Below are 24888 nucleotides of genomic sequence, written 5' to 3'. Positions count from 1 at the left end.
AATAAACTACTTGCAGGCGGAAAGTTGCAGTCTTCCCCTTGCAGACAGCCACATGAATACCATGCAGTACCGAAAACAACCCTGCACAGCTCATCCACACACACATGCCCCTGATCCTCGTCCTCGGGGTCCTGTAAGATCAGGGGAGGGTGCGGGCACTAACGCCCCAGTGGCGACGCTGTGGGCTGGCTCCTGGCAGTTGGGCTGTGCGGGAGCCGGCAGCAACAGAGGAAAGGACTCTTCTCACTTGTTCTGACAGGCAATTGGAGGGCTCGTTCCTCGTAGCGATCACTGGATCGTGCTTAGCATGCCACGCGTCGCCAGTTTCGTGGCTTGGCTTGGCAATATCCACACTGCAGGGGACAGCACGACGGAGCGAGACAATGCACTGCTCTTCAGCTGCGGGAGCAACAGACCGACCTGCCGATGGGTGTGGTGCAAATGACATCTCCTGTCTTGGCTGATTCCATGCTCGAACACTTGTCAAGGTTGGCGGGGAGGCTGCTCCTGGCGCTGACGGGCGCTGAACAATGACAGCATGCGTAATGGTGTGCTGAGACAAGGCATTCTCCTGGCTGAGTCAAACCTAGAGAAAACCATGGTGGGAGATGGGGAACTAAAATTAAGCACCACCATTGCTGAGAGTCCGTCAGGATCACGCGATGCTAATGTCCCGTGACCCAAAACGGTCTTGTCTCGCAATAAACCGCAGTTGCACAGTGCAGCATCGTGATTCTTGTTGCTGGCATGCGTTGCGGAGTGAGCCATTGGGCAACTTTTCGCGGTGTATTCCAATCGTCTTCGGAGACACTTGCTCAAATGCGAGAATGTTGGCGTTCAGGTGCAGGTGCTTGTGATTTCCATCAGTCCCTTCTGCTGCATACTGGCAAAGTACTCAACTATGCACCGCCGTTCGCATGGTAGTCGACAGGGGTTGGCGTGAGCAGACTGGACGAGACTCTTCACGTCACAGGTTTGCAGGCATACGCTCTTTCCACGTTATCCTTCGTTCAAAAAAGGCTCTGGTTTTTGCGCTCGATTCAGAGGATATCCTCAGGCATTGTCATTTACTCAGGATCCGCGGCATATGACTCCAGTGCGGCCTCGTCTTCCATCTCCTTGATCCTCCGCTTTCCCTCCTCGGTTGTCGCGTCAATCACCTCCTCCTCCAAACTCAACACGCCAGCCTAGAAGTTTCCGTCAGTCAGTCATTCTGCAATCCGACATTTCGGCATGGCACATTTGCAAAAACATACCTCGCTCAGTAGCCCAACAAGCTCCTCGGCATCAGCCACCTTCATCTTACCCAGGACCTGGTTGACCTTGTCGAGACTGCCAGACTCCAGCGCCTTCTTCATATCCGGCGCAAAGCTGTCAAAGATCTCGCGGCCTCGCTTCTCCTCCTCGTCTTGGCTGTCTGCCGGGGGTATCCTGATCTTGATCTCCGTGCCCGGCTCCACCGCGTGGAGCTGGATTTGTTCGACATCCCCAGACCCTTCAGCTGCCCTTTCCGCATTGATCTCCTTTGTGCGATTCTTGATTCTAAAGTAGGTATCCTGTACGTCCTTGTAGAAGACATCCTGCGCTTGATGACCTTTCGTCGTCACGCGCTTGAAGAAAAGCGACACACCGTCCCGCCCGAGGGACCTGCAATACTGCAGCAGTAGCGCTTGGTGGACGCAATTCCGCGCCACATCATCCTTGCCTTCCAGCTGCGCATCGAATGCCATCACGAGGATGCCGTCTGTCTCCTTCTCGGCAAGGATGTGGGGGTGCGACGTGATGAAGGCATGAGACTCGCGGTACTCGGAAGCCTTGATGCTTGCAAATTTGCGCCCGTCCGCCGAGGCGTCCATGTCGTCCTCATCGCCGGCGCTGGCTGCGTCCTTTGGCGGCTGCGCCGCTTGAGCAGAAAAGTTCGGGTTGAGTAGTTCGGGCTGGCTGCTGCTGGTGCTGGTGTTGCTCGTCTTCTTGTCGCTACCTGCCGCCGCAGGGGTCGACTTCGCAACATGTGATGTGTTGAAGCCGTCTCGGAGACCCTCACTCGTGATTTTGCGGCCCTCTTCCTTCTCCAGCTCTGCCAGCTTCTCAAGCAGCTGCTTTTGGAGATCTTCAACCTTGCTGAGGTGGTCCTCAATCTCCGCCACCATGGCAGTGTATCTATTCTCAGGCTTCTTCTCGTCCATGGCCTTGTTGACCTGGTCGAGCAGGGACGCCATCATCTTGGTATACGAGGGTGGCTGCTCGGCATTGGCGTGCACGCCCTCTGGCCGCGCGGGCGGCTTGTCGTCGGCCGGGTTGCCTGCAGACTCCATGACGGCCTGGAAGGCGACCTCTGCCGGGTTGCGGGACTCGGCCTCGGACGCATGCTTCTTGAGGGCCGCGAGCAGGGCCGATATCCTCTTGATTAGGCCATCGTTGATCTGGCGCTCGTACTTGAGGGTTTCAATCTGCAGCTTGCGCTGCTGCCGCTCGGCGTGGATCTGGTTCTGCTTGGCTCGGATGAAGGATCGCTTGTCGACGTTGGGGTGGACCTCGATATCCGAATCGTCACTAAGCTCGAGGGCGTCCTAGCATTGTTGCTGATGGTTAGTTTCGTTCTTGTGTCAAGAATGGATGGCTCCCCCAGAGCTCAACTTACCCATTTGCTGTAGTCGACAGGCATTGTGAAGTCTGTATCGCTTGATCACGTCAAGTGGGAATGTGGTAAGGTGTGTGAAGACACGAGTTCTACACAGCCCAGGGTAGGGCAAGAAGATAAGTTAGAGGAAGCAAGTACAGGACAGCCGAGCTGCGAAAGTTGCAGCGAAGCTTCTAGATGCATGAAGCTGTATTGTCTGAGCTCCAAAACGATTGCCCACTGACGGCATGGGTGCGGGGTGCTTTGCTGCCCCGCTGGCTGGACACATTTTGGAGTGCGTTTACTGCTCTCAGCCTCAGGGGCGGCAAACGCACCAACAACAAAGTTGCAGTTCTCAATTCTGACAGGAGAGCACCCGTTGTCGGATATGACAAATAGTACAGTGTCATGATACGACACGGTATACTTCGGTGGCTCTCAATTTTTTTATTTTTTTTCATTCCGATGGACTTTGAGTTTTCGGCTGCCTGAACTCCTTTCTAATAATTGTGGATTTCTGTCTCCGCGTGTCTACCCGATTGCGAGGCAACGTCGCCTCAGGCCAGCACCTTGACTGACAGGCACATTGCCTGAATTGTTCGAAAACATGGCCAGTGATATGCCAATCAAAGACGCATGAGAGCCATCATGGGCGACTCGATTGCAAGCTCGCTTCTAGAAGGATCAGACGAGCTCCGCCCTCCGTCTCCAACCAATACTCGCTGCACGAGATGCTTATTACAAAGCACAGCTGCGAACTCCATCCAAGCTTCTGGGGAGTCCGATTGCGAAGCATCATGCATGTCAGAGGCCCGCCTCGCATTTTGGGCAAGACTATTCGGCGGCGTGACACAGAGCCGGGGTTTCTTGGGCAGGATGCAGGCCGGCGAGCCCAAAACGGTTACCTCCCGCCGTTGCACCGCCAGGGGTTTACGATTGGCCTCGATCCATACGATCCGCCTCTTTTTAGCATACCTGCTGGATTCGCTCGGACTCGGAGAAAAAGTCCTGGAGCGGCGCCGAAGATTACGTGGGAGGTAAAGCCTGTCTGTCATGGACTTTCTGCGGGACCAGCCTCGTCGTCCCTTGCAGCCGGTATAGTTCCTTTCCAGTCCCTAATACCCTATCTGTCTTTGGCCCCTGCAACCAAATTAAGTGCACACAAGCCCGGCAACTATAAGAAGTGTGAGCATACCGCACCAGTGAATGAGCCAAAAACAAGTCAGCATTGCAACTTGTTCACCAGAGAAGCATCCTTCCAGATCACAAAGTGTCCCTGCTTCTTGTTGACGCCGCCTAATATCCAAACCACACACCTCCACACCTGTACAAGCACACTTCCCTCCAGAAAATGGGTAACTCCAGACCTTTCAACCCATTCACCTCGCAACGGCTCGTCTACCGCGCGGTCCGCGACACGCCCGAGGACGAGGCCTTTGTCCACGCGATCCAGGCCGATGCCGAGGCCCAGTCCGGCGCCATGTACGGTCTCCTGCGGCCGGAGACGCTGAAATCGAGCAACGAATTCAAGGCCGAAGTCGCGGAAAAGTGTCTTCTGGGTGCCATCATATGCCTCCCCGCCGCGGCCTCTGGCGACCCGGAGAACAACAACAACGACACCACCACAAACTTGAGCACAAACACAAGCTCAACGGCGTTGTACAAGGACAAGCACAATGCCATGGCCGGCACCCCAATCGGGATCATCTGCCTGAAGGCCAACCCGCCGCGCTTTGCCCAGCACCGGTGGTCAGAGATCAGCATCGACGTCCTCGCGGAGCACCGCGGCAAGGGGTACGGCGCAGAGGCCATCGAGTGGTCCCTCTGGTACGGCTTCCGGATGGCCGGCCTGCACCGGATCCAGATCCAGGCCTTCTCGTTCAACGACGGTGCGTGCAGGCTGTATGGCGAGAAGCTCGGTTTCAAGGAGGAGGGGAGACAGCGGGACCACGTATGGTTCGATGGTGGCTGGCATGACAATGTCATTTACGGTATGCTGGAGGACGAGTGGCGCGCGACGAGGGACGGGCAGGCGCAGAAGTGAGATGTATCAGTATATATACCGAGGACGAATTTGCATAAGCACACCACGGTGTAGAGCGGCCGAACCATAAGTGAGCATACTGCTAGTTCGCGATCAGAGCATGCCTATGTGCATACGAGACACGTGCTGCATGCAGGAAAATTAGAAGACGTGACAACGTTATCAGTTGCACCACTTTGCCACCACCTAAATGAAGATCTATGCTCATGGGTACGCACAAGCTCACAAAACGTACACAATACCACAGTATCTGCATGTTAACATGATCAAACCCAGTGGACCACCCGCAAACTCCCTTTCACAACGAAACCCTGCTGCTTATCTGAAAACTCTGGGATATCTTCTATGCTCTCCTTCGCCATGACACACGCCTGCCGAGGACTCATCTACCGCGGTGCTTGGCCCTCGACGAAATCCAGCGCTTGCTCCGTGCTGACGCAGTTGATGGTGCTGTTCTTGTTCCTGAACAGCACGCCGTAGCATCGGTCGGCAACGAGGACAATCTCCGGCCGGAAGGTGGTGCAGATGAACTGCGTGCCAGCCTCTTTTGAGATGGAGTCGAGCAGTCCTGCGACTGCTGTGCGGTACTGAGCGTCCAGGTTGGCATCGACCTCGTCAAAGATGACCATTGGACTGGACTCTGTGGCTTGCAGCGCAAAGATCAGACACAAAGCACACAAACCTGGGGAAACGCAAGTTAGTAAAAAAACGAATGGAGTGGCTGCACAGCCAAGGAAGACCTACTCTTTTGACCACCAGATAATTGCTGGATTCTCTGCTGCTCGTCCAGGACCTTGGAGTTGAACGAGACGCTGATGCCGACACCAGTATAGTTCTCCACACTGCTCCTCTGCTCCTCGTCCGACTCGTCTGGGTCGACACGGCGATCTGTTCTCCGCTGAATGACGAGGCGTCCATGTCCCGCCGGAACGAGGCGCTCAAAGATGGTGGCAAACTCTTTCGAGACTTGCTTGAATGTCCGCTCAATGGCCTCATCCTTGCGCTGGTCGAGATGGGCAACGAGCTCTTCAATCGACTCCTGGGACTTGTCGAGCTCCTGTCTGCGCTTGAGCAGCTGCTCTTGCTGGTTCGTGAAGCTGTTGTACTGCTCGAAAGCCTTCTTGTTGACGTGCTTGTACTTCTTGAGGGCATCGTTGACCTTCTTGAGCCGTGTGCCGATCTGCAATATGCCACGTTAGATTCTACGGCGCTCATTCTTGGTGACATGTGCGATCCACTTACAATCTTCACTTCTAGCCTCTCGTACTTCTCGAACGCTTCGTCCGGCAGCACACCGAGCTCACGAATGTTCTTGGCGCACTCGACAGCCTTGGCTGTCAGCAGTGCCTTCTTCTGGATGCTCTTCTCCATTCGTTTCTGTTGCTTAAGGATCTCCTTCTCAATCTCCTGCTGCTCGGCGTCCTTCTCAGCCTTCTGCTTCTCGAGACTGGACACCTTGGTCTCGGCAGCGTCGAGCTGCTGCATGTTCTCCTCCAGCTTGCTCTTGATTGTGGCAGCGGCAGCCTGGGCCTTCTTGAGCTCGCGCTTGGCCTCCTTGAGATTGGAGCCACCGCCGGAAGCTGTCTCAAAAGCTTGGCTTGTGAGCTGATCGAGTTTAAGCTGCAGGTTGTGGCGCAGATCGTGCTCGAGTATCCTCCTCTGGCTGTCCATCTCACGTCTACTGGCACTAATCTCATTCCACTCCTTCTGGAGCGCCTGGACTGATGAGCTCAACGTCTCGAGCTCCCTCTCTTCGCTGGCCGACAATGCCTTCTTGAAGTCGGAAGCCAGCTCTGCCTCGTACGCGCTCAGAGCACTGCTGAACTCCTTCATGTTGCGGTCCACATTCTCTCGCCGCTTGCTGGCACCCTCCAGACGATCCCTCTCGCGGTCGATTTGCACGTTCTTGGCGTTGAGCTCCGTAAGTAACGGGCCATAGCCATCCTCCATTTGTCGCAGCTTCTGCTCCAGCTTGCGGAGCCTGCCTAGAGCGTTGGTGATCTCCTGGTCCTTGCGTTCAATCTGCCGCCGAATCTCGTCACTCTTGGCCTGGAGAGCATCGAACTCGTCACGCCACTTGTTGACTGCCCGCACAGCCTCGAGTCTCGACTTGCGAGTGTCAATGTAACCGCCAGTCATGGCGCCGCGCTTGTTTGTCGTGTCACCATCTGGTGTTACGCCATTGCAGCCGTGATTCCGGGCATACTGGCCGGCAATGGTCAAGTTGGGACAAATGATCGTGTTACCGAAAACTTGCTGGAATGCTTGCTCAAACTTGGGGTCGTATTGTATCTTGGTGAGCAGGGGGACAGCGTCGTTCGCCTTGGGCAGGTTCGCCGGCCGCACTCGGAGCTTCGTTAGTGGCATGAAGGTGACTCTGCCTCCAAACTGCTTCTGCAAGGCGTTCGCAAGGTACGTGGCGGTGTCCTCGTTGTCAACAACGTAGTGGAACAAGCTCGCACCAGCAATCTGCTCAACAGGTAACCGGTATGCTTCGCTGACCTCCATCAGTTCTGCCAGGGTGCCATAAGCGCCGGGGATATTCTGCTCCTGCTTAAGTCGTCGTATCGTAGCCAGGCCTCTTGATGTTGCACGGTCCATGGTATGAGCAAGATCGCGCTCGGCATTGTCACGCTCTCCACGGGCATTCGCCTTGATGGTTTCGAGCTTGTCGTCCTCACGTCTGAGTAGCTTGCGTTCGTCGTTAAGCTTATCCAGCACGTCCTTGGCAGCGTTGATTTCCTCGGCGAGCGCAAACCGCTCATCACCGAAACCCTCATTCCTCACACGCAATGCCGCCACGTCGGCTTCTAGCTGCTGGATAGACACCTGAATAGTCTTGACTTCTTCTTCAGCATCGAGACGAGTGGCTTTTTGCTGGCTGAGGGTCATGTTGTAGTTATTGATTTCCTCCTTCAAGAAAGCATCGCGCTCGGCCTTGTTCTTGAACTGACTGCTTCGAGTCTGTTTGGTGAAAAGTCGCTGCCGTCCGCTTTCTGCGGTATCCAAAGCTTGCTTGACTTCGGCCTCCTTGCTCTTGCGCTTCTCGAGTGTGGGCAGAATCTTTGCGAGCTCAGCCTCTTTTGTCTTGATGGCACTCTTGACGTTGGCAAGCTCTGCATCGTGCTGTGCTTGTGCTTGGTCTTGCGCGCTCACGCTTTCTGACAGACTCTTGACTGCCAACTCGGCCTTGGCCCTCGCCTTCGCGCTCTCCTTCCGGTCTTCGTCGAGTTGTCTACGATCGATGCGAAGCAACTCCATTTGTTGTTGCAGCTTGTGAATCTCGGCATCGAGAGAGGCGATGACCTTCTCACCTGCTGTGTAGGCCTCGCGGTTCTCGTCCGTGTCTTCGATGCCACCTTGTCGCGACTCCTCGAGTTCCTCAAGGGCATCTTGCACAGCAACCTGCTCCTTGTGGTAGTATGCATACTCAAGACATCTCCGCTCGCGGTCCTTGTCCTGGTACCCTCGCAGCTCTTCCTTCTCCTCTTCCAGCTCACTCAGGCGTTCCTTAATGTACTCGAGCAGTTCGTCGATCTTCTCGCGCTTGTTGTTGGTGTCGGTCATGATCTTGAGAGATTCTGTTCGCCGTGACTCGTACACATGAGTACCCGCGACTTCCTTGAGAAGGGTGAGACGGTCCGACTCCTTCATGTTGGTGAGGGCGGTGACGCGACCTTGGGGCACAATGTAGTACGGGTTCGAGCTGGAGAAACCGGCAGCCTCGAGCAGGTTTTTCACGTCCGTTTTTGTCACGACCTTCTTGTCAACCGAGTATTCATCCTTCTTCAAGCCGATTGTGCGTCGCAGGATGACTTCCTTGTTGCCCGTTGGGAAGCGGTCGTCGCTGTTGTCGAAAATGACCTCGACGTAAGCCGACATGACGGCCGAGCCGGAGCCCTCGTGGAGAAGCGCCTGGCGTTCTTCGCGGCCCATCTGCGTGTAGGCATCGCTGAGGACGAATCGAATCGCGGCGAAGAAATTGCTCTTTCCCGAACCGTTGCGGCCGACAATGACGTTGGTGCCGGGCGAGAAGGGCTCCATGACCGTTTGGTCCTTGTAGCTGCAGAGGCCATGTCAGTACTCGATGCTAGCCGGTATCGTCTTGAGATTCCAGGCGCGCGGGGTTTGGCGAGGGATGGCGCACCTCTTGAAGCCCTGGATGATGATCTGCTTGATATACATGGTGGCGGCGGGTGCTGCCTGTCGGGCAGCGCGAGGACAAGGGACGACAAAACAGGCTGAACGAAGATTGATGCTGGCGGCGCCTTGCTCAGCGAGCGTGATGCGCTTTGCGACGGGGACTACAGTGGCCGCTTGTTGCTGGTGGGATCATAACTCTACCTAATGGCCAAAGCGGGTTGTCGCGATGCGGGAGTGGAGGACGAGGGTCCCACAGACGCGTCGGCCGGCGGCGTCGCAGCACGACAAACGCGAGGCCTGTCGGGCGGGGGGGCCCTTGAGTGATACACTCAGGTACCAGGGCACTTTAGCGTGTGGGCAACCCTGGTCTGCTGCCAGGTGAGCTTGGGGTGCAGGCCAACATGTTCTTTGCCCATCCATGATGATTCTCCCGAGCACTCCAAGTGATTTGGCTATCCTGCCGCTTTTCTCACCCGACGTACTTGCTTGCGTGCCTGCCGACACGCGTCGTATCATCACTTTGACGACGAGCTGCCGTCAATTCGCTTCTCATCTATCTGACTCCAATGCATACACAAAACCCGAACAGCCGGCTGATCGCACACATGCCGTCCTCTTTCCAGCTTGAGCCTCTCTGTAAGACATAACACAATCCACCAGCTCAACTATCTACACAGTATGGTTTGTAGGTCAATCAATCTCCTTGCACGTCAGCGGGGGAAGCCGTGGTTCACGTCCACGGATTGTAACTGGTCAACTTACAACTGTGGTCATGCTCCCATGCTGTAGGTCCGTGTCATATTCGGCTGCCGTTGGTGGCCTACTATGGTAGGAAGAACTCCAGATCGCATGCTTTGCCTGACACTGTAGAGACAGGATATTGTAGAAGTTCGTCAGCAGCTGTGCCTTTTCCAGAACTACTGGCCCATACTTGCGAAATGGACAGAGCTCGAGAATGTGTACATGGATCTCGACTCTTGCCGGGATCCTTTCAGCGAGACCTGGAGGCTCTAGTGGGTCTCACAAGCACACAGTCCGTGCCAGCCGAGTCGGAAAGGACGAACAGAAACGATCATCAGCGATGGTCGGAGCCGTGCCAGGCGTCCAACTCTGACTGTACTCCTTGCAAAGCCTGTTGTCCATGGCTGGCTGCGCGCTCGCGTTCTATTGAGCGCAGACTGAGCCGCCCGGCATGAGGTGTCCTCCCACAAGTGCGGGTGATCAATTGCAAGTCAACACAGGCGATCAAATGAAGACATGGGGGCGGCTTCCTCCACGTCCTGCAGGCGACGTCAGGGATGCCAGGTCGTGAATGCGCGGCCACCTGACACGGCGTGCCTCGTCTCTGTCATTGCCTGCCTGGAAACAGAACGCCAACCGTAGACAGACCTTTGCTCGTCGTATCTTGCGTGCGTAGCTGCTCCTTCGGCCTGCGTGCGATTCCGCCATTCGCCATTCTAAATTTCTGGGACAAAGGGAAATTATCGTGCACTTGCTCATTGCATAAGCGTGGCTGGAAGAAAGTTGGGTGTGCCATAGCTGGACCATGTGGCTGATTGGCGTGCAGGTTGGCAGCAGGTCGAGGCGCACAGAGTGGAGTCACCGGGCTGGCGCCGGGCGATGATTGGCTGTGGGGTGATGGGTGGGCAGCCCGGCGCGCCGGCAGCGACGAGGTGGGAACAGCTGGCGACTGCAGAGGCCCCGTCTGCTGGGGGAACGCGACTTGGCTCATTCAAAGTGGGGCACGGGCCAGCAAGTGGGGGCCCTCCCTGGTCGCCGCCGGCCGCCTGGAGCCAAAGGTAGGGAGAAAAGCTGGCAGCAGCCAGATTATAAAAACTAAGAGATATTAGAGGGCCGGCGCCCGGCTCTTCTCGCCCTCGAGCTCCCCCGTAGCTCCTGTCTCTGCTGCTGCGTGTGCGTCGCAGGCTGCCTGCATTGCCGTTTTGGGCACCCGCCACATCCCCAGCCAACCACCGTCCGCCCCGGCGCATCCATCCTGTCACAGGCTCACTTACACGCATCGTGCATCGCGGCTTCCTCAAAACTGGCTTTCTGGCCGTTGTCGTGCACCACATCACCACCAACACTGCCGCCCATCACCAGACCACGACAGCGACTGCACTTCATCATCATCATCAACGACAACAACATCGCCATCATCTTGCAGCATTGACACCTTTCACGGAGTGACAATCCCTCTACTGCTCGCATCCTCTGTTCCCAGCTGTTTTGTTTCTTGTAAGTCTCCCATGCGCACAAACTCCACACTCACTGTTCCCAAATCTGTATCAGCCCGCACCCTTGTCCTGGCTATTTGCATCTGCACCACCTCTATTGAGGTTGTACTTGATCCCAGCCAAGTGATTATGCTTGTTGCCTGGAATCTTGTCCTGTGCAGCTGCCTGCAGGCTACAACGTACTTCATCGCACCTCGATGGGTATGCCTGTCCTCGCACTCGCGTGCCGGGCATCGTGGCGAATCACCTTGAAACAGCCTTGTCCGATATCACCTCCTCTTTACCGGGTGTTTGAGGTATCTCTCAGACGATAGTTATGGCATGTGGCTTCCTGTGATGCTAGACACCTCAGCTGTCAGAAATGCAAACTTCGTAGAGTAGCCGCCTGATATATCCTCGCCGCTTTCCTCTCACGGCTCTATCACATCTGTCGTGGACCTCCTAGGCTGATTGTGATGATGTAGTGCAATGATGCGAAAGTAGCTATCCAACCTTCGGCACGTCAGCCTCCATATAATCAGTCAAGATGGTCTCCAGGTAAGCAAACTTGACACTTCACCGCTTCCGCCTGTAAATTCATACTAACCACCCTCTCCACAGATTGGATCGTCTCGTAACGTAGGTTTAATCGTCGTGCGGCGTTCGCGGGAGTCCCACGATGCCGCAAATCCCGACAGCGCTGACTGATGACACAGGATCCTCGAGACAGGCAGCACAAAACTAATCCGCGACACCGCGGTCAATCAGCTTGCAGACTGGCAGAAGCAGCAGCCCGATGAGCTTTTCAATCTCCTCTCTCGAGTAGTCCCGTATCTTCGCCACAAAGATTGGGAGACCAGAACAACTGCTGCCAAAGCATTGGGCCGCATCATCGAGAATGCTGCCGCTTACGACCCCAACGAAGATGAGGATCCGCTCGCCGCCAAGAAGGAAGAGCCGGCGGAGAACGGCACTGTGAAGAAGGAGGAGGACGACGAGAGTGACACCAAGTTGCCCCTCCCACAATACTTCGACCCGGCGACTCTCGATTTACCTAACATCCTCCGTCATGGACGAGAACTATTGCGCACGGCCGGAATGGACTATGGTATTGGGGCGCTGGACCCATCTGCACGGCTAGCCCACCAGAAGAAGACACTGCCCGGCCGGTTGGGCCTGCTCGGAAGGCGAATCGAGGACGAAGAGATCACGGTTGTCATCGAGAAATCTGCAACCCCACCAGATGCTAGAGACTCAACCCCCATCAAGGGTGGGACTCTCCAAGACAGCGTACCTAACGCAACAGCAACGCCCGCGACTGAGGAGTCTTCCGGCTTGAGCGCTCGCCAACTCAATGTGTTGAAGCGCAAGCGCAAGCGCGATGCACAGAAAGCAGCACAAGGCAAGGGAGGGTTTGGAGATCTCTCGATTCGGCGGTCGTTCACTGGTGGTTCAGATGCTGCAGAGGACACGCCAATGCCTGATGCGGAGACGAAAAAGAATGGCAAGACGGATTACTTCAACCTCGACCGGCCCGCAGACATCGATGAGGATGCGAAGATTGTGTCAGAATTCAAGGGACCCATGGTCCCAATCAAGTCTGAGATTGAGACAGAATCGGAACTGGAAGGCGCGGAGTGGCCCTACGATCGTCTGTGCGAGTTTCTCAAGGTCGATATATTCGATACGCAGTGGGAAGTGCGTCATGGCGCAGCCCTCGGCTTGCGTGAGATCCTGCGCGTCCACGGGGCAGGTGCCGGACGACTCCGGGGGAAAACCAGACAAGAGAACGACTTGCTGAACCGGAAATGGCTGGACGACATGGCCTGCAGGCTTTGCTGTGTTCTCATGCTCGACAGATTTACAGATTACGCATCAGACACCTCCGTGGCGCCAATTCGTGAAACCGTTGGCCAATCGCTGGGCTCGTTCCTGAAGTATGTGCCGGAAGAGTCTGTATACAACATCTATAAAATACTGCTCCGAATGGTCCTGCAACAAGACCTGGAGCTTGACCGCCCCGTCTGGGCTGTTTGCCACGGTGGTATGGTCGGGCTGCGCTACGTGGTTGCTGTGCGCAAAGATATGTTGCTGCGGCACAACGACATGATTGACGGCATTGTGCAGGCGGTCATGAAGGGTCTCGGTGACCAGGACGACGATGTCCGGTCAGTTAGTGCAGCAACCCTGATCCCAATGGCACAGGAATTCGTCAATCTTCGCCCTGGCGCGCTTGACCAGCTCATCAGCATTGTCTGGGAGAGTCTTTCCAGCCTGGGCGATGATCTTAGTGCCAGTACTGGCAAGATTATGGATCTCCTTGCTACGCTTTGCAGCTTCCCAGAAGTCTTGCAGGCCATGAAGAAGTCTGCCGAGATGGACGAAGAACGATCCTTCACACTTCTGGTCCCACGGCTGTACCCATTCCTACGCCATACAATCACTTCAGTTCGACTTGCAGTTCTGAAGGCACTTACGACCTTTGTCAATCTCGGCGAGGAGACACAGGGCTGGCTCGATGGCAAGACCCTGCGACTCATTTTCCAAAATCTCCTAGTCGAACGGGACATGGATACTTTGCGCATGTCCTTGCAATTGTGGACTGCGCTGGTCAAGTGTTTGGCAAAAAAGCCAGAGGTGCTTGCTCACGAGTTCTCCAGCCATGTGAGCCCTCTCATGCACCTCACTCTTCACCCGATTGGCATCTCCAGGCACCCCATCCCTATGAACGGGGCATACTTCCAAAAGCCTTCTGGAGGCACCTACATGGTGAGGGGATTCATGCCGGTGTTGCCACATGCATCATCCGATACAGATGAACGCTCGGCAAAGAGAAGGAAGAAGCTGTCCAAGACGGATGACATACCCGTCAGCACCCATTCGCATGATCTGGATGGACATATGATGCAGGGCGATGTCGACCTTGTTGGCATGGACACGCTGATCCGATCGCGCGTGTTTGCCGCCACAGCGATGGGTCTCATCATGGCTAGTGTGCCAACAACAGCACTATCGAGTTACGACTCCATTCTCATCCCCGGTTTCTCCTCGGCCTTTTCCTCGACGCAGCTCACCGCATGCATTGTTGCTGATGAATTTGCTCGGAACAGCAACGCCGAGCTCGACTACACGAGATATGTGAGTGAGCTGCAGCGTATGATTGAGGGCGAGCGACCTGCACAATACCAAGATCTTGTCAATTTTCTCCAACGAGTACGATCACAGTGTCAACAGCTCCTCAACCTCTTCAGAGATCATGGCAAAATTGCTTCGCACAAGCTCCCGGTGCTTGCAGTTCTTGTTCAGGGTGAGGCGGATGCTGGTCCCAATGCTTTTTCGCTAGCCAACGCAGAGAAGTGCGTCAGTGAAGACTACGACAAGCTGAAGCGGATCATGGCACCAGCGCAGCGTATCACAGCGAGCCAGCAGCTCAATGAAGCCCGCTTGGCCGCTGTTGCTACGATGGATGAGACAAGGACCGTTAAGGAGTCTCGCGATGTGCGCATCAAAGCTGCAGCAGCATGTGCTCTTATAGCCATGAAAGTTCTGCCAAAGAAGCCCAGTCCGCTCATCAAAGGTATTATGGACAGCATCAAATCGGAAGAGAACCAGCAGCTTCAGGGACGGTCAGCAGAGACCATTGGCCGTCTCATTCAGCTGTTCACGGAGAAGGGTCGTCGTGGCCCTGCCAACAAGGTGGTTGAGAACCTGGTCAAGTTTTCGTGCGTCGAAGTCGCCGAGACACCAGAATTCCCAGTCCATGCGCATCGCACCAACGTGGTTCTGTCGATGCTCAAGGAGGAGGATCGTGTGGATCATGCCGACGCAGCCAAGTTTGCCCGGGAAGCCAAGGCTGCTCGCATCACCCGACGTGGAGCCAAAGAAGCACTTGAAATACTTGCTAAGTCTTTTGGGGCGACTGTCTTCGACATCGTACCGAGCTTGCGAACATTCATGGAAGAGCCATTGCAGAAAGCATTCTCTGGAGACTTGCCCGCCGAAGCGCGTGACCCCGAGAACACCTTTGGCCAGGAGATTGTTGATGCCATGTCGGTCATCAGAACTATCACCCCGACTTTGCATACTTCCTTGCACGAGTTCGTCATGCAGCAAGTGCCCCTCGTCATCAAGGCACTCCACTCGGAGCTGTCCGTGTTTCGATATATGGCAGCCAAGTGCCTCGCAACGATCTGCAGTGTCATCACTGTGGAGGGCATGACTGCACTCGTGGAAAAGGTTCTCCCGTCTATCAGCAACCCACTAGATCTCCATTTCAGACAAGGAGCCACCGAGGTCATTTACCACCTCATCGCAGTTATGGGAGATGCCATCTTGCCTTATGTCATCTTCCTCATCGTGCCAGTCTTGGGAAGGATGAGCGATTCAGACAGTGACATCCGTCTGATTGCTACGACATCCTTTGCGACACTCGTCAAGCTGGTGCCTCTCGAAGCTGGCATTCCCGATCCTCCGGGTCTTTCGGAGGAACTACTCAAGGGCAGAGACCGTGAGCGCATGTTTATCTCTCAGCTACTTGACCCCAAGAAGATTGAGTCATTCAAGATCCCTGTCGCCATCAATGCAGAGCTCCGCTCATATCAACAGGACGGCGTCAACTGGCTCAATTTCCTGAACAAGTATCACTTACACGGCATTCTTTGCGACGACATGGGCCTTGGAAAGACCCTGCAGACGATCTGCATGGTTGCGAGCGACCATTATAACCGGGCTGAAGAGTTCAAGAAGACGGGAGCGGCAGACTTCCGCAAGCTTCCTTCGGTTATCGTGTGCCCGCCCACTCTGTCAGGCCACTGGCAGCAAGAATTGAAGACCTACGCGCCATTCTTGGAAGTTGTGGCGTTCGTCGGCCCCCCAGCAGAGCGGAGGGCGAAGGCCTCCAAATTCGCCGACGCAGACATTGTCATCACGTCATACGAGGTTTGCCGCAATGATACCGAGTACCTCGAGAAACAAAACTGGAACTATGTCGTTCTCGATGAGGGTCATCTCATCAAGAATCCGAAGGCCAAGATCAGCGTTGCGGTCAAGAAGCTGCCCAGCAACCACCGCCTGATCCTGACGGGAACCCCCATCCAGAACAATGTTCTGGAGCTGTGGTCGCTCTTCGATTTCCTCATGCCTGGTTTCCTTGGTGCAGAGAAGGTCTTCCTCGACCGCTTTGCTAAGCCCATCGCGGCTAGTCGATCCAGCAAGGCAGGATCGAAAGAACAGGAAGTCGGTGCTCTGGCAGTCGAGGCGCTGCACAAACAAGTGCTTCCTTTCCTACTCCGCCGTCTCAAGGAGGAAGTGCTGGACGACCTCCCACCGAAGATCTTGCAAAACTACTATTGCGACGTCAGTGATCTGCAGAGGAAGCTCTTTGACGACTTCACCAAGAAACAGGGCAAGAAGCTTACCGAGGAAGCTGGCCGCGATGACAAGGACGCGAAGCAACACATCTTCCAAGCTCTGCAGTATATGCGCAAACTCTGCAACTCCCCTGCGCTCGTCATGACGCCAAACAACAAGCAGTATGAGGAGACGCAGCGGGCCCTCGCCAAGCAGAACACGAGGGTAGAGGACCCGATTCATGCTCCCAAGCTGACGGCTTTGAGAGATCTATTGGTCGACTGTGGTATCGGCACCGAAGGTGCTGACGCAAACGACCCCCTATATCAGCCCATCAAGCCTCATCGTGCCCTCATCTTCTGTCAGATGAAGGAGATGTTAGACATGGTGCAGAACACTGTACTCAAGAGCATGCTGCCATCGGTGTCGTACCTTCGACTGGACGGTTCGGTGGAAGCCAACAAGCGGCAAGATATCGTCAACACGTTCAACAAAGACCCGTCGTACGACTGCCTTCTCCTCACCACTAGCGTTGGCGGTCTTGGTCTCAACCTGACGGGTGCTGATACGGTCATCTTTGTCGAGCACGACTGGAACCCGCAGAAGGATCTCCAGGCTATGGACCGTGCTCATCGCATCGGCCAGAAGAAGGTGGTCAATGTTTATAGGCTTATCACGCGTGGCACTCTTGAGGAGAAGATCCTCAACCTGCAGGCATTCAAGATTAACATCGCGTCCACAGTTGTAAACCAGCAGAATGCAGGTTTAGGCACCATGGTAAGTCACGGTCTTCGTGTGTTTATTGATCGTATCTGTATACTAATAAGCGTCCAGGACACCGATCAAATCTTGGATCTCTTCAATTTTGGAGACACTGGCTCAAATCTTATTTCGGACAAACCACAAGGCGCTGTGGATGGCCGCGAAGAAGATCTTGTTGATGATGAGACAGGAGACGTCCGCGCGCCGGGCAAGAAGGCCTGGATGGAAGATCTTGGGGAGCTTTTGCACTCCGAGAACCAGTACGAAGAGAGTTTCGATCTCGACGGTTTCCTCAAACAAATGGGCTAGCCGGATGCGGACTCGCTTCGAGTCAGAACTTGAGCGGGTGCGGCGATTCGATTGCATTGTAAAAACAAAGCTGCATATTGCATGGCGCACTAGGCGTCCTCGATGGGACAAAAAAGCATTACCCATCTGCTAGGGGGATACTGCCTGGGAGGTTTCGGGATTAGGGCGCTTTGTTTCTATGGCATTCTTGCATGTAGCACACTCAGTATTAGGCGGCTTGAAAGATCACCAACATGAGAGTGGTTTTGGTTGGGAGCGTCAAACAAAGACTCTGCTTTTGCAGGTGCTGTAATCGTGTACGTGATGCCGCCATGAATTTTTAGGCGCAATCTTGTCACCGGCGTAAGCTAGCTTGGATGCCACAGGCTCTTCTGGGACCATTCTACAACCGCCATAGCCGACAGGCTCTCGCCGTGGTGACGGTTCTCTTGATTGCGGGAAGCCCGCCGCCGTGGTTTCCATCTCCGCTACTTTGCAGTAAAACGGGGGCACACTCCTCACATCCCTACAAGCATAAGCAAGAACGAAAACCCTCACAAGAGGTTCATGTCACCGCCATTGCCAATAAGGTGATAGGACTAATTACTCCAAGTACTACCGTATATTGGGCTGCTTCTCATACTTGACTTCTTCTTTTTTATTACATCGCGGCTGCCGTCGTGGACGGGGTGGTGAGTGAGGTGCAATCAGTCACGGCCTTACTCTACATGCGCAAAGCCCGAACAGAGGCCATCGATACTCAAGGGCGGGTGCGTTTCGATCGTGACTTTTGGGCGGAAGCTCAACTTAAGCTGTTCTGTCCTTGCACAGTCGTACCCCTCCACTTTGCCAGTCAGAACAAACAAAGGCCCTGCTTGACTACTCACAGTTCACCATTGCAACAACGAACCAGCATCATCAGAGAAAATCGAACCGGCAACAAGGAACATGACTGTTTTCTTCACAGGTCAGGCACGCATATCCGAGGCTGCGCATAGTTAAGGACGAAGAAAACCGTACGATCGCTCCACGCATTTCCGGTGGAGAGAAATAAGCTCGCCTCCTGCCGTTATGCTCCCGCAGAGTTTCTCCATCTGGGACTTGTCTCCGGGCGTCTGATGGGGTTGTGACAGTCCGCACCCGGTGCAGATACGATACCCCCACGAGGACTTACGGCATTGCTACCTCCATCTCAGCTTAGCAAGTACGACCTTATGTATGGGCCACGCCACCAAGAGTAAAGTCACCTGCCACGCCGGACACCCGAAAAAAGCCGAGGGTGCGACACTCCCGGCCACAACAACCACGAAGCATATTCAACAAGCGAAGTGCCGATTCACAGAGTCACGATTCTAGCCAGAAGCATGGAGCTACGCCGTGAGGATTCTAGCGACGTCAGCGACGGAGATGATCTCGTCAAGGCGATATCCCGATGTAAGCGCGTCAAGACAGCACCTTCTACGACGTCGTCGCATGCGGGCACTTGTGGCGCGTTTTCCGCACACATCTACAAACGGCGACAGCTGCTGCCTGATATCAACTTCACTGAAGGTCTAGTGAAGTCCGGAGAGGGTGACAATCGTGACGATGCTGTGTTGGTAGAGAACGACACAGACTCGGACGATGAAAGTGAGGTGATTGAGATCAAACGTGAGACTTTTGGCCGCGGTGCTGTCAATCAAACAAGGCCCGAAGCAGCCCGTGACCGGCACCGCCAGAAGCCAGCGCTCAAGAGCAGCAGTAAATGTGGCTGTGCTCGAGAAAAGAACCGGATGAGCGCGCAGATTGAGGGCTTGCTGCTGGTCTTGCTCGACGTCTGGGACAACCTGACACCAACGCACCGCCACACTCTCATCAACATGTACGGCGAGCACTTTGAAGCTGTGCTGAGAGACGGCAGCAATGGAGACAGCAGAGCCGCAAATGACTGCGATACCCAGTCCGGCGATACGCAAAGGCGAATAATCACACTGGACGACAGCATTGCCCGCACGCGCCATGATCTGGACCAACAGCTCCACCACGCACGCCAGGTGCTGCTCCCGTCACTCGGCAACACGCAGCTCCTTTGGTTCATGAGCAGTACAGAGAGGCTGAACTCATGGCGCTATTACATTAGGGTGACTACATCGAATACAATGCTGACTGACCTTGGAACGTCGAAGTCTGTGACTTTCGCGCAGTCTTTCGTCGACGTCGGTGTTGCTCACGAGTTCTTGAAGCGTCATTTGGAAAAGCAGGTCGAAGTCGATCAAGACTGTATCTGCAAGCACATGAACGGCAATCAGGTCTCCAAAGGCAGGACATATCCAGACAAGCTGAAGGAAAAGCAGGCACGGAAGCGCAGGCCGACCGAATGCGTCCTCAAGAAGGTCCTTCTTCCTCTGCACAAATACCCCGTGTATGAGAAACAGCACCATGATGGGCGGTTCATCTACTGGTATGTCGATGTCGAGGTGGATAGAGGCCTAGTTCCCAGTCAAGAAACGCAAAACGAACGAAACAGTGCTCGCGGAAATGCTATCCCCAGGTACAAGACTTTGGGCCTGTACGTGGTCAGTGGTCAGGTTTACACGGCTCTGTCAATTGATCCGCACCATGAAGGGCACCATGGTGGATATCGACCCGCAGCATCTCTACCCAGGATGAGAATGACACGCCTGCCGACGTCGGTGTGGACCATGGAGACGTTTGCAAATGAGGCGGCATTTGCCCTGATCTCGGCTCATACCAAGGTCAACGCGACGGACCGGGACGACAACGATGCAAATGCGTGGCGGAATCTTATCCAGCCAGCGCTGGAGCAGGCCTGGTTCAGGACGAGGACAGAAGATGCGCCCGTGTTCGAATGTACCCTGGACATCCCCGACGTCCTTCGCGACCGGCTGGGCTACGACGCCATTTCCGTCGAGGTTGACTGCCTCAAACCGGCAAAGAAGCCAGAGAAGTCGCGTAAGAGAAAGGTCGACAGCGGCAAGACAGCCCAAGCATGACATGTTTAAGCAAACCATAGACCCACGATGAAATATTCTCGTTTTGTTCTTTATGGATCTTCGTTCTCCGTGCCGGGCGTGGACCGGACCACCTGTCGTGTGACACCTTGAAACCGTTTATGCTGTGCATGTTGACGATTAAGATTTCTCTCGCTTCATACGTCTGCATGACTCTCACTGCCATACACCGGCAAGTTGACAGAGTGAAATGTGGAAGTTACCGAAACTCGTTGAATGTGTTGGGGAGAGACTTGCAGCGAACCGGCAAAAATCCCGCCAAGCTCAAGACTGGACTGGGCTAGATGGAGGGACAACAGAGCCAGGGAAGGAACCAGCCAGCCACAGACAGGCCCATTGCTTTCTCGCCTGTGCTCTTGGAAAAGAGACATTGCCCAAGCATTTCATATTGCAGTATACGCCTAATTACAAAACCGCAGGGTGCACCCAGTGAGGCGCATAAGCGGCCAAAGTTGTAGACTTCATTTCGTCCAGGACACGACGACCACGAAGCGCTCAACGAGCAAACGGTGCGGGGCACTCGTCCAGGTTGCAGCGAATGTCGATCCATGCACTCCACGCTGCACCATGACCTTGTGCGGTCTTGATGCCGGGCCCCAGCCCAGCATAATCGAGGGCCTATGTAAAGTGGCCAGCCAGCCAGCCTTGTGCCCTGCTTCAAGGTAACATGACTGGGCCCATGGGTCGGCGAAATCCTGGAGCTCGAGCGGCCATGCCTGTGGCCGCCCTGAATCTTGGCCAACCAACCTTTCAGGCGAGGCCGTTTCTGGCTCTCGATGAGCCTCGATGAGGCGGCGGTCTGGCTTGACGTCAACGGTTGCGCCTCGAATTTCAGCCAGGCCCTCTTAGCGCCTTGCCAGAGCCGGAGCACTCGGCCATTTTAGAGACACATTGGACTATCGACTAGCCGCTGTTGAGATTGGAAGAACTTCCTTGGCCACAGGCTCCGTGAGAGGCAGATGTCATTCTTGTGTCCTGAGTAGAACAATGATGCTGGTGGGCGGAGTGGACGACGCGGGACAGGGCGTTATCAGAGCTGAAGGAGGAAAGCTTGGAAGCGTGCTGCGACTCTGTCGCCCGGATGTGCCCGAGGGGATGAGGCTGGGGCCGTTGGGCTCGGAGCCGGGGCTCCCTTGCGTCCGCTCAGTGGGCTCCCTGTACGAGATGAGATGCGGTGATGGCACGAGCCGGCGATGCTTCGAGAACAGCACGCTTGATCTGTCTCACTGTCTGGCACGGCCAAGCCAGTGTTTCCTCTGGGCGTCTTGTTTTGACCGCTGATGAGAATGGGAGCAGCTGCCTCTGGACCGAGACCAGCCCTCTCGAGACCTCGCCGGCCAGGTTTCTCGACCCTGCCTGCCTGCGAGTCTAGGCCTCGTGAACGTGCACACGCGACAGGCAGCCCACTCACACTCCAGCGGCCACTGGCTCAGCTGCCCGGCACACCACACCCGCCTCCTCCCTTTCAGGGTCCTACGCAGTAGTTGCTGCTGCTGCTGCAAGTCTGGGATGGCGGCTACGAGAAGCTGAGCTAGACTTCGTCATCTGCTTGAGTCCGTCCTGGCCGGCCCGCTCCTCATCTTCAGGGGCCTTTCCTCCCTTTCGTCACTTTCCACCGCCTCCAAAGCCAGCCAAAGGACGCAACTCTTCGCTACGAGGGAGCTCACTTTGAACCGGAGTGATTGCCTCAGCACAAACTTGGACCCCGGCGCTCAGAGGTTGGCGACGTCTTTGTCAACCGCATTGCAGAGTAAGGTAGTGTAAGTAAGTCCACAGGCAACGGCACCCGCTGCCTCCACGCCTGTCCTCTCCCGTCCTCGACATCACCGCCCACTCGGCCAGCGGCTTGTCTCACCTCATCTGCCCTCTGGGACTCCCCCTTTCCGTCGACCGCCAGTTGCCAGCTAGTTGTCCTGCAAAGCCTGGTGGTCTTTCGAACCACGATCGCCGCGGCACGAGCACACACGTGAGCCTTCCATGCTGCACATCTGCACCTGTCAAGCCGCGTGCTCGAGACGACCTTCGCAGGCCTGCTGCCTTTCTGCCGCGCCGTACTAGAGACCAGGGTCAGGCAGTCGTCGTTGTTCATCTGCTCGCTGCAGTTGCATTGAGGGTCCCAGTCTTGATTTCCCAGGCCTTGCCTCTTTCCTGACCAGGACATCCTTCCACCCACTCCAGTGCCACTCCCAAGACGGGAGACAGTGCAGCACCCACCACCACTCTTTACCCTCACGTACGGGTCCCCACACGCCGTTCCTCTCCCAATGTTCACCACGCCCACACCACCAGCGGGCGCGTTGTTTACTGCATCGCCACCAGCATCAACAGCCACCAGTTCCCGTCGTCACAGCCGCCTGCGAGGACTCATCCATTTACGCAGCTATACGTCTCCAGTCTCCTACGAGTCCGACGGGCCCACATCACCCCGTCAGCCAACCTCGTCGCCTGGCCGGCCCTCGACTCTGACCAGGACCCGCAGCGCCGTCGACGGCTCGACATCGTTCCACCGAGACGCTGCCCCCGACCTCGACTCAACCGACTCCGTCGATGCTTCTACCAGCGAGCTCATCGCCGCCCTTTTGAACAGCCGTCGCTCGACCGAACGTGGCCAGGCACCCCAAACGCCATCCCTGACTGCCTCCGCCGCCGCGGTCCTTTCGCCTACCACTGCACAGGGGCAGCTCGAGAGAACTGCACTGTCCACCTCCAGCGCCGCCCAGCCTGCCACTGCCTCGACCGCGAATCACGAGACCCCCGTATCCGCCAACATGACGCGGTCCCGATCAGCTACTACCGGGGACTCGTCCGCTGAGGTGCTTCCAAGTCTCCGCCTGACGGCATATTTCGACCAGAGGTCAAACCGACCGTCTCTCACTTTCACGCCCGTCTCACGAACACTGCCGACCGGCAAGGAGGTCATCAAGGTCGGACGCTACTCGGAGCGGGAGAACCACGTACCGATACCTTCGAACACTCCTTCCGCAGCCCCAGTCGGATTCAAGAGCAAGGTCGTCAGCCGCCGGCACTGCGAGTTCTGGTACGAGGACAGCAAGTGGTACATCAAGGACGTCAAGAGCTCGTCGGGCACATTTCTCAATCATATCCGGCTCAGCGCTCCAGGCACCGAGTCGAAGCCTTATCCTCTCAACGATGGCGATATCGTGCAGCTCGGCATCGACTTCAAAGGTGGCGAGGAAATGATCTACCGATGCGTTAAGATGCGAGTCGAGCTCAACCGTGGCTGGCAGTCGAAGCCCAATACATTCAAGTATGTCTGCAGTCTACGTCTGATCTCGATGCTGTTTTCCTTTGTGCTCTAGCGGAGCAACATGGCGCTCCGCCACTTTGGTTCATTTTGCTAACCTTCTCAACAGCATGGCAACTCATCAGCGGCTGCGGAATATGACGTCAGCGTCGGCCACGTCGGCGTCGTCCCATGCTCAGGACTGTTCTATCTGCCTGAACAACATCGCAGTACGTCTATGCACCCGTTCATTTTCGGACGTCTCCTTGTCTTCAAGGCTCTCTTGCTTACGATCTTATAGCCCTGCCAATCGCTGTTTGTGGCGCCGTGCTCGCACACGTGGCACTACAAGTGCATCCGGGAGTTACTAATGGGCCCGTCCTATCCTATCTTCATATGCCCCAACTGCCGAGCTGCTACGGATCTTGATGCCGACGTGGAGGAGCCCGAGTGGCAACAGCTCGATGGCGGCATTGACGAGGTTCAGGAGGAAAGGGCTGAGCCATCCACATCTCCGGACGCGATCATGGAGGACACCAACGTCGAAGTGCCAGAGGTGGAATCGCCCGAGGGAGCCGGATCTTCTGGTCCGTCCGACGATGTCGGTGACGTAACAATGCACTTTGACCGCCAGAGCCCACCTCGAACCTTGACCTCGCCGCCTGTGCCGATTCCGAGCTCGTCACCGTCTCACCTGCCGGCCACGGGCGAGGCTGTCAGACGCCGAAGAACGCCTTCGCCTAACAGCGCGTCCTTGGCTGTCGTGACGGAAGGGCCTCTGACCCCGCGTAACGATGCTGGTCCCTGGGTATTTGATGGAAATCCAGCGCGGGTCAGCCAGGACGTGCCGCGGCCCAATGCCATGACCAGTCTGAATGCGGCGGCCACAGAGAGGGAGAGCTAGGCGCTCCGACGGTACCGAGAGGCTGACGAGGAGGAGGCCTAGGATATAAGCCTGCGTATGGGAGAAGCGCCGCACACTCGCACTGTTGTGTGAGCAACGAGGTTGTGGTAGCTGCTGGGGAGAGAGCGACATGGAATTCACATTGCAAGCATGGGAAATTATGAGCACAAGGCGTTTAATGGCACAGCAGAGCGGACTGACCAGAGATGGCGCCAGCCACGGGCGGACCACGGTATAATATTGCAGGTAGCATTTGCATTGCACGGAGTCATGTAAGAACTGAGCGTATGGTTCATAGCGCTGCCTC

At 55.7% G+C, this 24888-nt stretch overlaps 6 protein-coding genes across 6 annotated transcripts; 4 read left to right on the top strand and 2 right to left on the bottom strand.

The window, feature by feature from the left end:
• Positions 1–801: 801 nt before the first annotated feature.
• B0I36DRAFT_381037 (Cdc37 N terminal kinase binding-domain-containing protein) lies at positions 802–2873 on the bottom strand. The gene is made up of 3 exons (XM_046160839.1): positions 2642–2873; positions 1257–2570; positions 802–1187 (listed from the first exon to the last, which is right to left on the bottom strand). Exons 1-3 carry the CDS (start codon positions 2663–2665, stop codon positions 1068–1070), a joined length of 1458 nt encoding a protein of 485 aa, XP_046017051.1. The 5' UTR covers positions 2666–2873; the 3' UTR covers positions 802–1067.
• An 822-nt stretch (positions 2874–3695) lies between these two features.
• Positions 3696–4857, top strand: B0I36DRAFT_72927 (putative GNAT family acetyltransferase). The gene has a single exon (XM_046163286.1). The coding sequence runs from the start codon at positions 3972–3974 to the stop codon at positions 4662–4664; it is 693 nt and encodes a 230-aa protein (XP_046017050.1). The 5' UTR covers positions 3696–3971; the 3' UTR covers positions 4665–4857.
• B0I36DRAFT_72926 (RecF/RecN/SMC) lies at positions 4858–9033 on the bottom strand. The gene is made up of 4 exons (XM_046163285.1): positions 8812–9033; positions 5907–8727; positions 5409–5844; positions 4858–5346 (listed from the first exon to the last, which is right to left on the bottom strand). The coding sequence occupies exons 1-4, from the start codon at positions 8847–8849 to the stop codon at positions 5051–5053; spliced, it is 3591 nt and encodes a 1196-aa protein (XP_046017049.1). The 5' UTR covers positions 8850–9033; the 3' UTR covers positions 4858–5050.
• A 2537-nt stretch (positions 9034–11570) lies between these two features.
• Positions 11571–17443, top strand: B0I36DRAFT_359554 (uncharacterized protein; the record flags this gene model as incomplete). The annotated part of the gene is made up of 4 exons (XM_046158151.1): positions 11571–11581; positions 11645–11662; positions 11740–17149; positions 17207–17443. The coding sequence occupies 4 exons, from the start codon at positions 11571–11573 to the stop codon at positions 17441–17443; spliced, it is 5676 nt and encodes a 1891-aa protein (XP_046017048.1).
• A 1873-nt stretch (positions 17444–19316) lies between these two features.
• B0I36DRAFT_315073 (uncharacterized protein) lies at positions 19317–20825 on the top strand. Its single transcript, XM_046152843.1, has 2 exons — positions 19317–20339; positions 20442–20825. Exons 1-2 carry the CDS (start codon positions 19498–19500, stop codon positions 20524–20526), a joined length of 927 nt encoding a protein of 308 aa, XP_046017047.1. The 5' UTR covers positions 19317–19497; the 3' UTR covers positions 20527–20825.
• Positions 20826–23201: 2376 nt separating this feature from the next.
• On the top strand, positions 23202–24581 carry B0I36DRAFT_237052 (SMAD/FHA domain-containing protein; the record flags this gene model as incomplete). The annotated part of the gene is made up of 3 exons (XM_046149511.1): positions 23202–23701; positions 23808–23907; positions 23979–24581. 3 exons carry the CDS (start codon positions 23202–23204, stop codon positions 24579–24581), a joined length of 1203 nt encoding a protein of 400 aa, XP_046017046.1.
• Between the last annotated feature and the right edge of the window lie 307 nt (positions 24582–24888).

This window comes from Microdochium trichocladiopsis (genome assembly GCF_020744255.1).
Source record: "Microdochium trichocladiopsis strain MPI-CAGE-CH-0230 chromosome Unknown B0I36scaffold_2, whole genome shotgun sequence".
Lineage (NCBI taxonomy): Eukaryota > Fungi > Ascomycota > Sordariomycetes > Xylariales > Microdochiaceae > Microdochium > Microdochium trichocladiopsis.
This window is presented reverse-complemented; position numbering and strand designations above follow the sequence as displayed.

Coding starts and splice junctions, on each gene's coding strand:
- B0I36DRAFT_72926 (XM_046163285.1), bottom strand. CDS start 8,849: ATGTATATCAAGCAGATCATCATCCAGGGCTTCAAGAG. Junction 5,845..5,906: donor AGAGGCTAGAAGTGAAGATT/GTAAGTGGATCG, acceptor GGCATATTGCAG/ATCGGCACACGGCTCAAGAA. Junction 5,347..5,408: donor ATTATCTGGTGGTCAAAAGA/GTAGGTCTTCCT, acceptor GCGTTTCCCCAG/GTTTGTGTGCTTTGTGTCTG.
- B0I36DRAFT_315073 (XM_046152843.1), top strand. CDS start 19,498: ATGAGCAGTACAGAGAGGCTGAACTCATGGCGCTATTACATTAGGGTG. Junction 20,340..20,441: donor GCCATTTCCGTCGAGGTTGA/CTGCCTCAAACC, acceptor CCATAGACCCAC/GATGAAATATTCTCGTTTTG.
- B0I36DRAFT_72927 (XM_046163286.1), top strand. CDS start 3,972: ATGGGTAACTCCAGACCTTTCAACCCATTCACCTCGCAACGGCTCGTC.
- B0I36DRAFT_381037 (XM_046160839.1), bottom strand. CDS start 2,665: ATGCCTGTCGACTACAGCAAATGG. Junction 2,571..2,641: donor CTGTCGACTACAGCAAATGG/GTAAGTTGAGCT, acceptor CAACAATGCTAG/GACGCCCTCGAGCTTAGTGA. Junction 1,188..1,256: donor TTGTTGGGCTACTGAGCGAG/GTATGTTTTTGC, acceptor GGAAACTTCTAG/GCTGGCGTGTTGAGTTTGGA.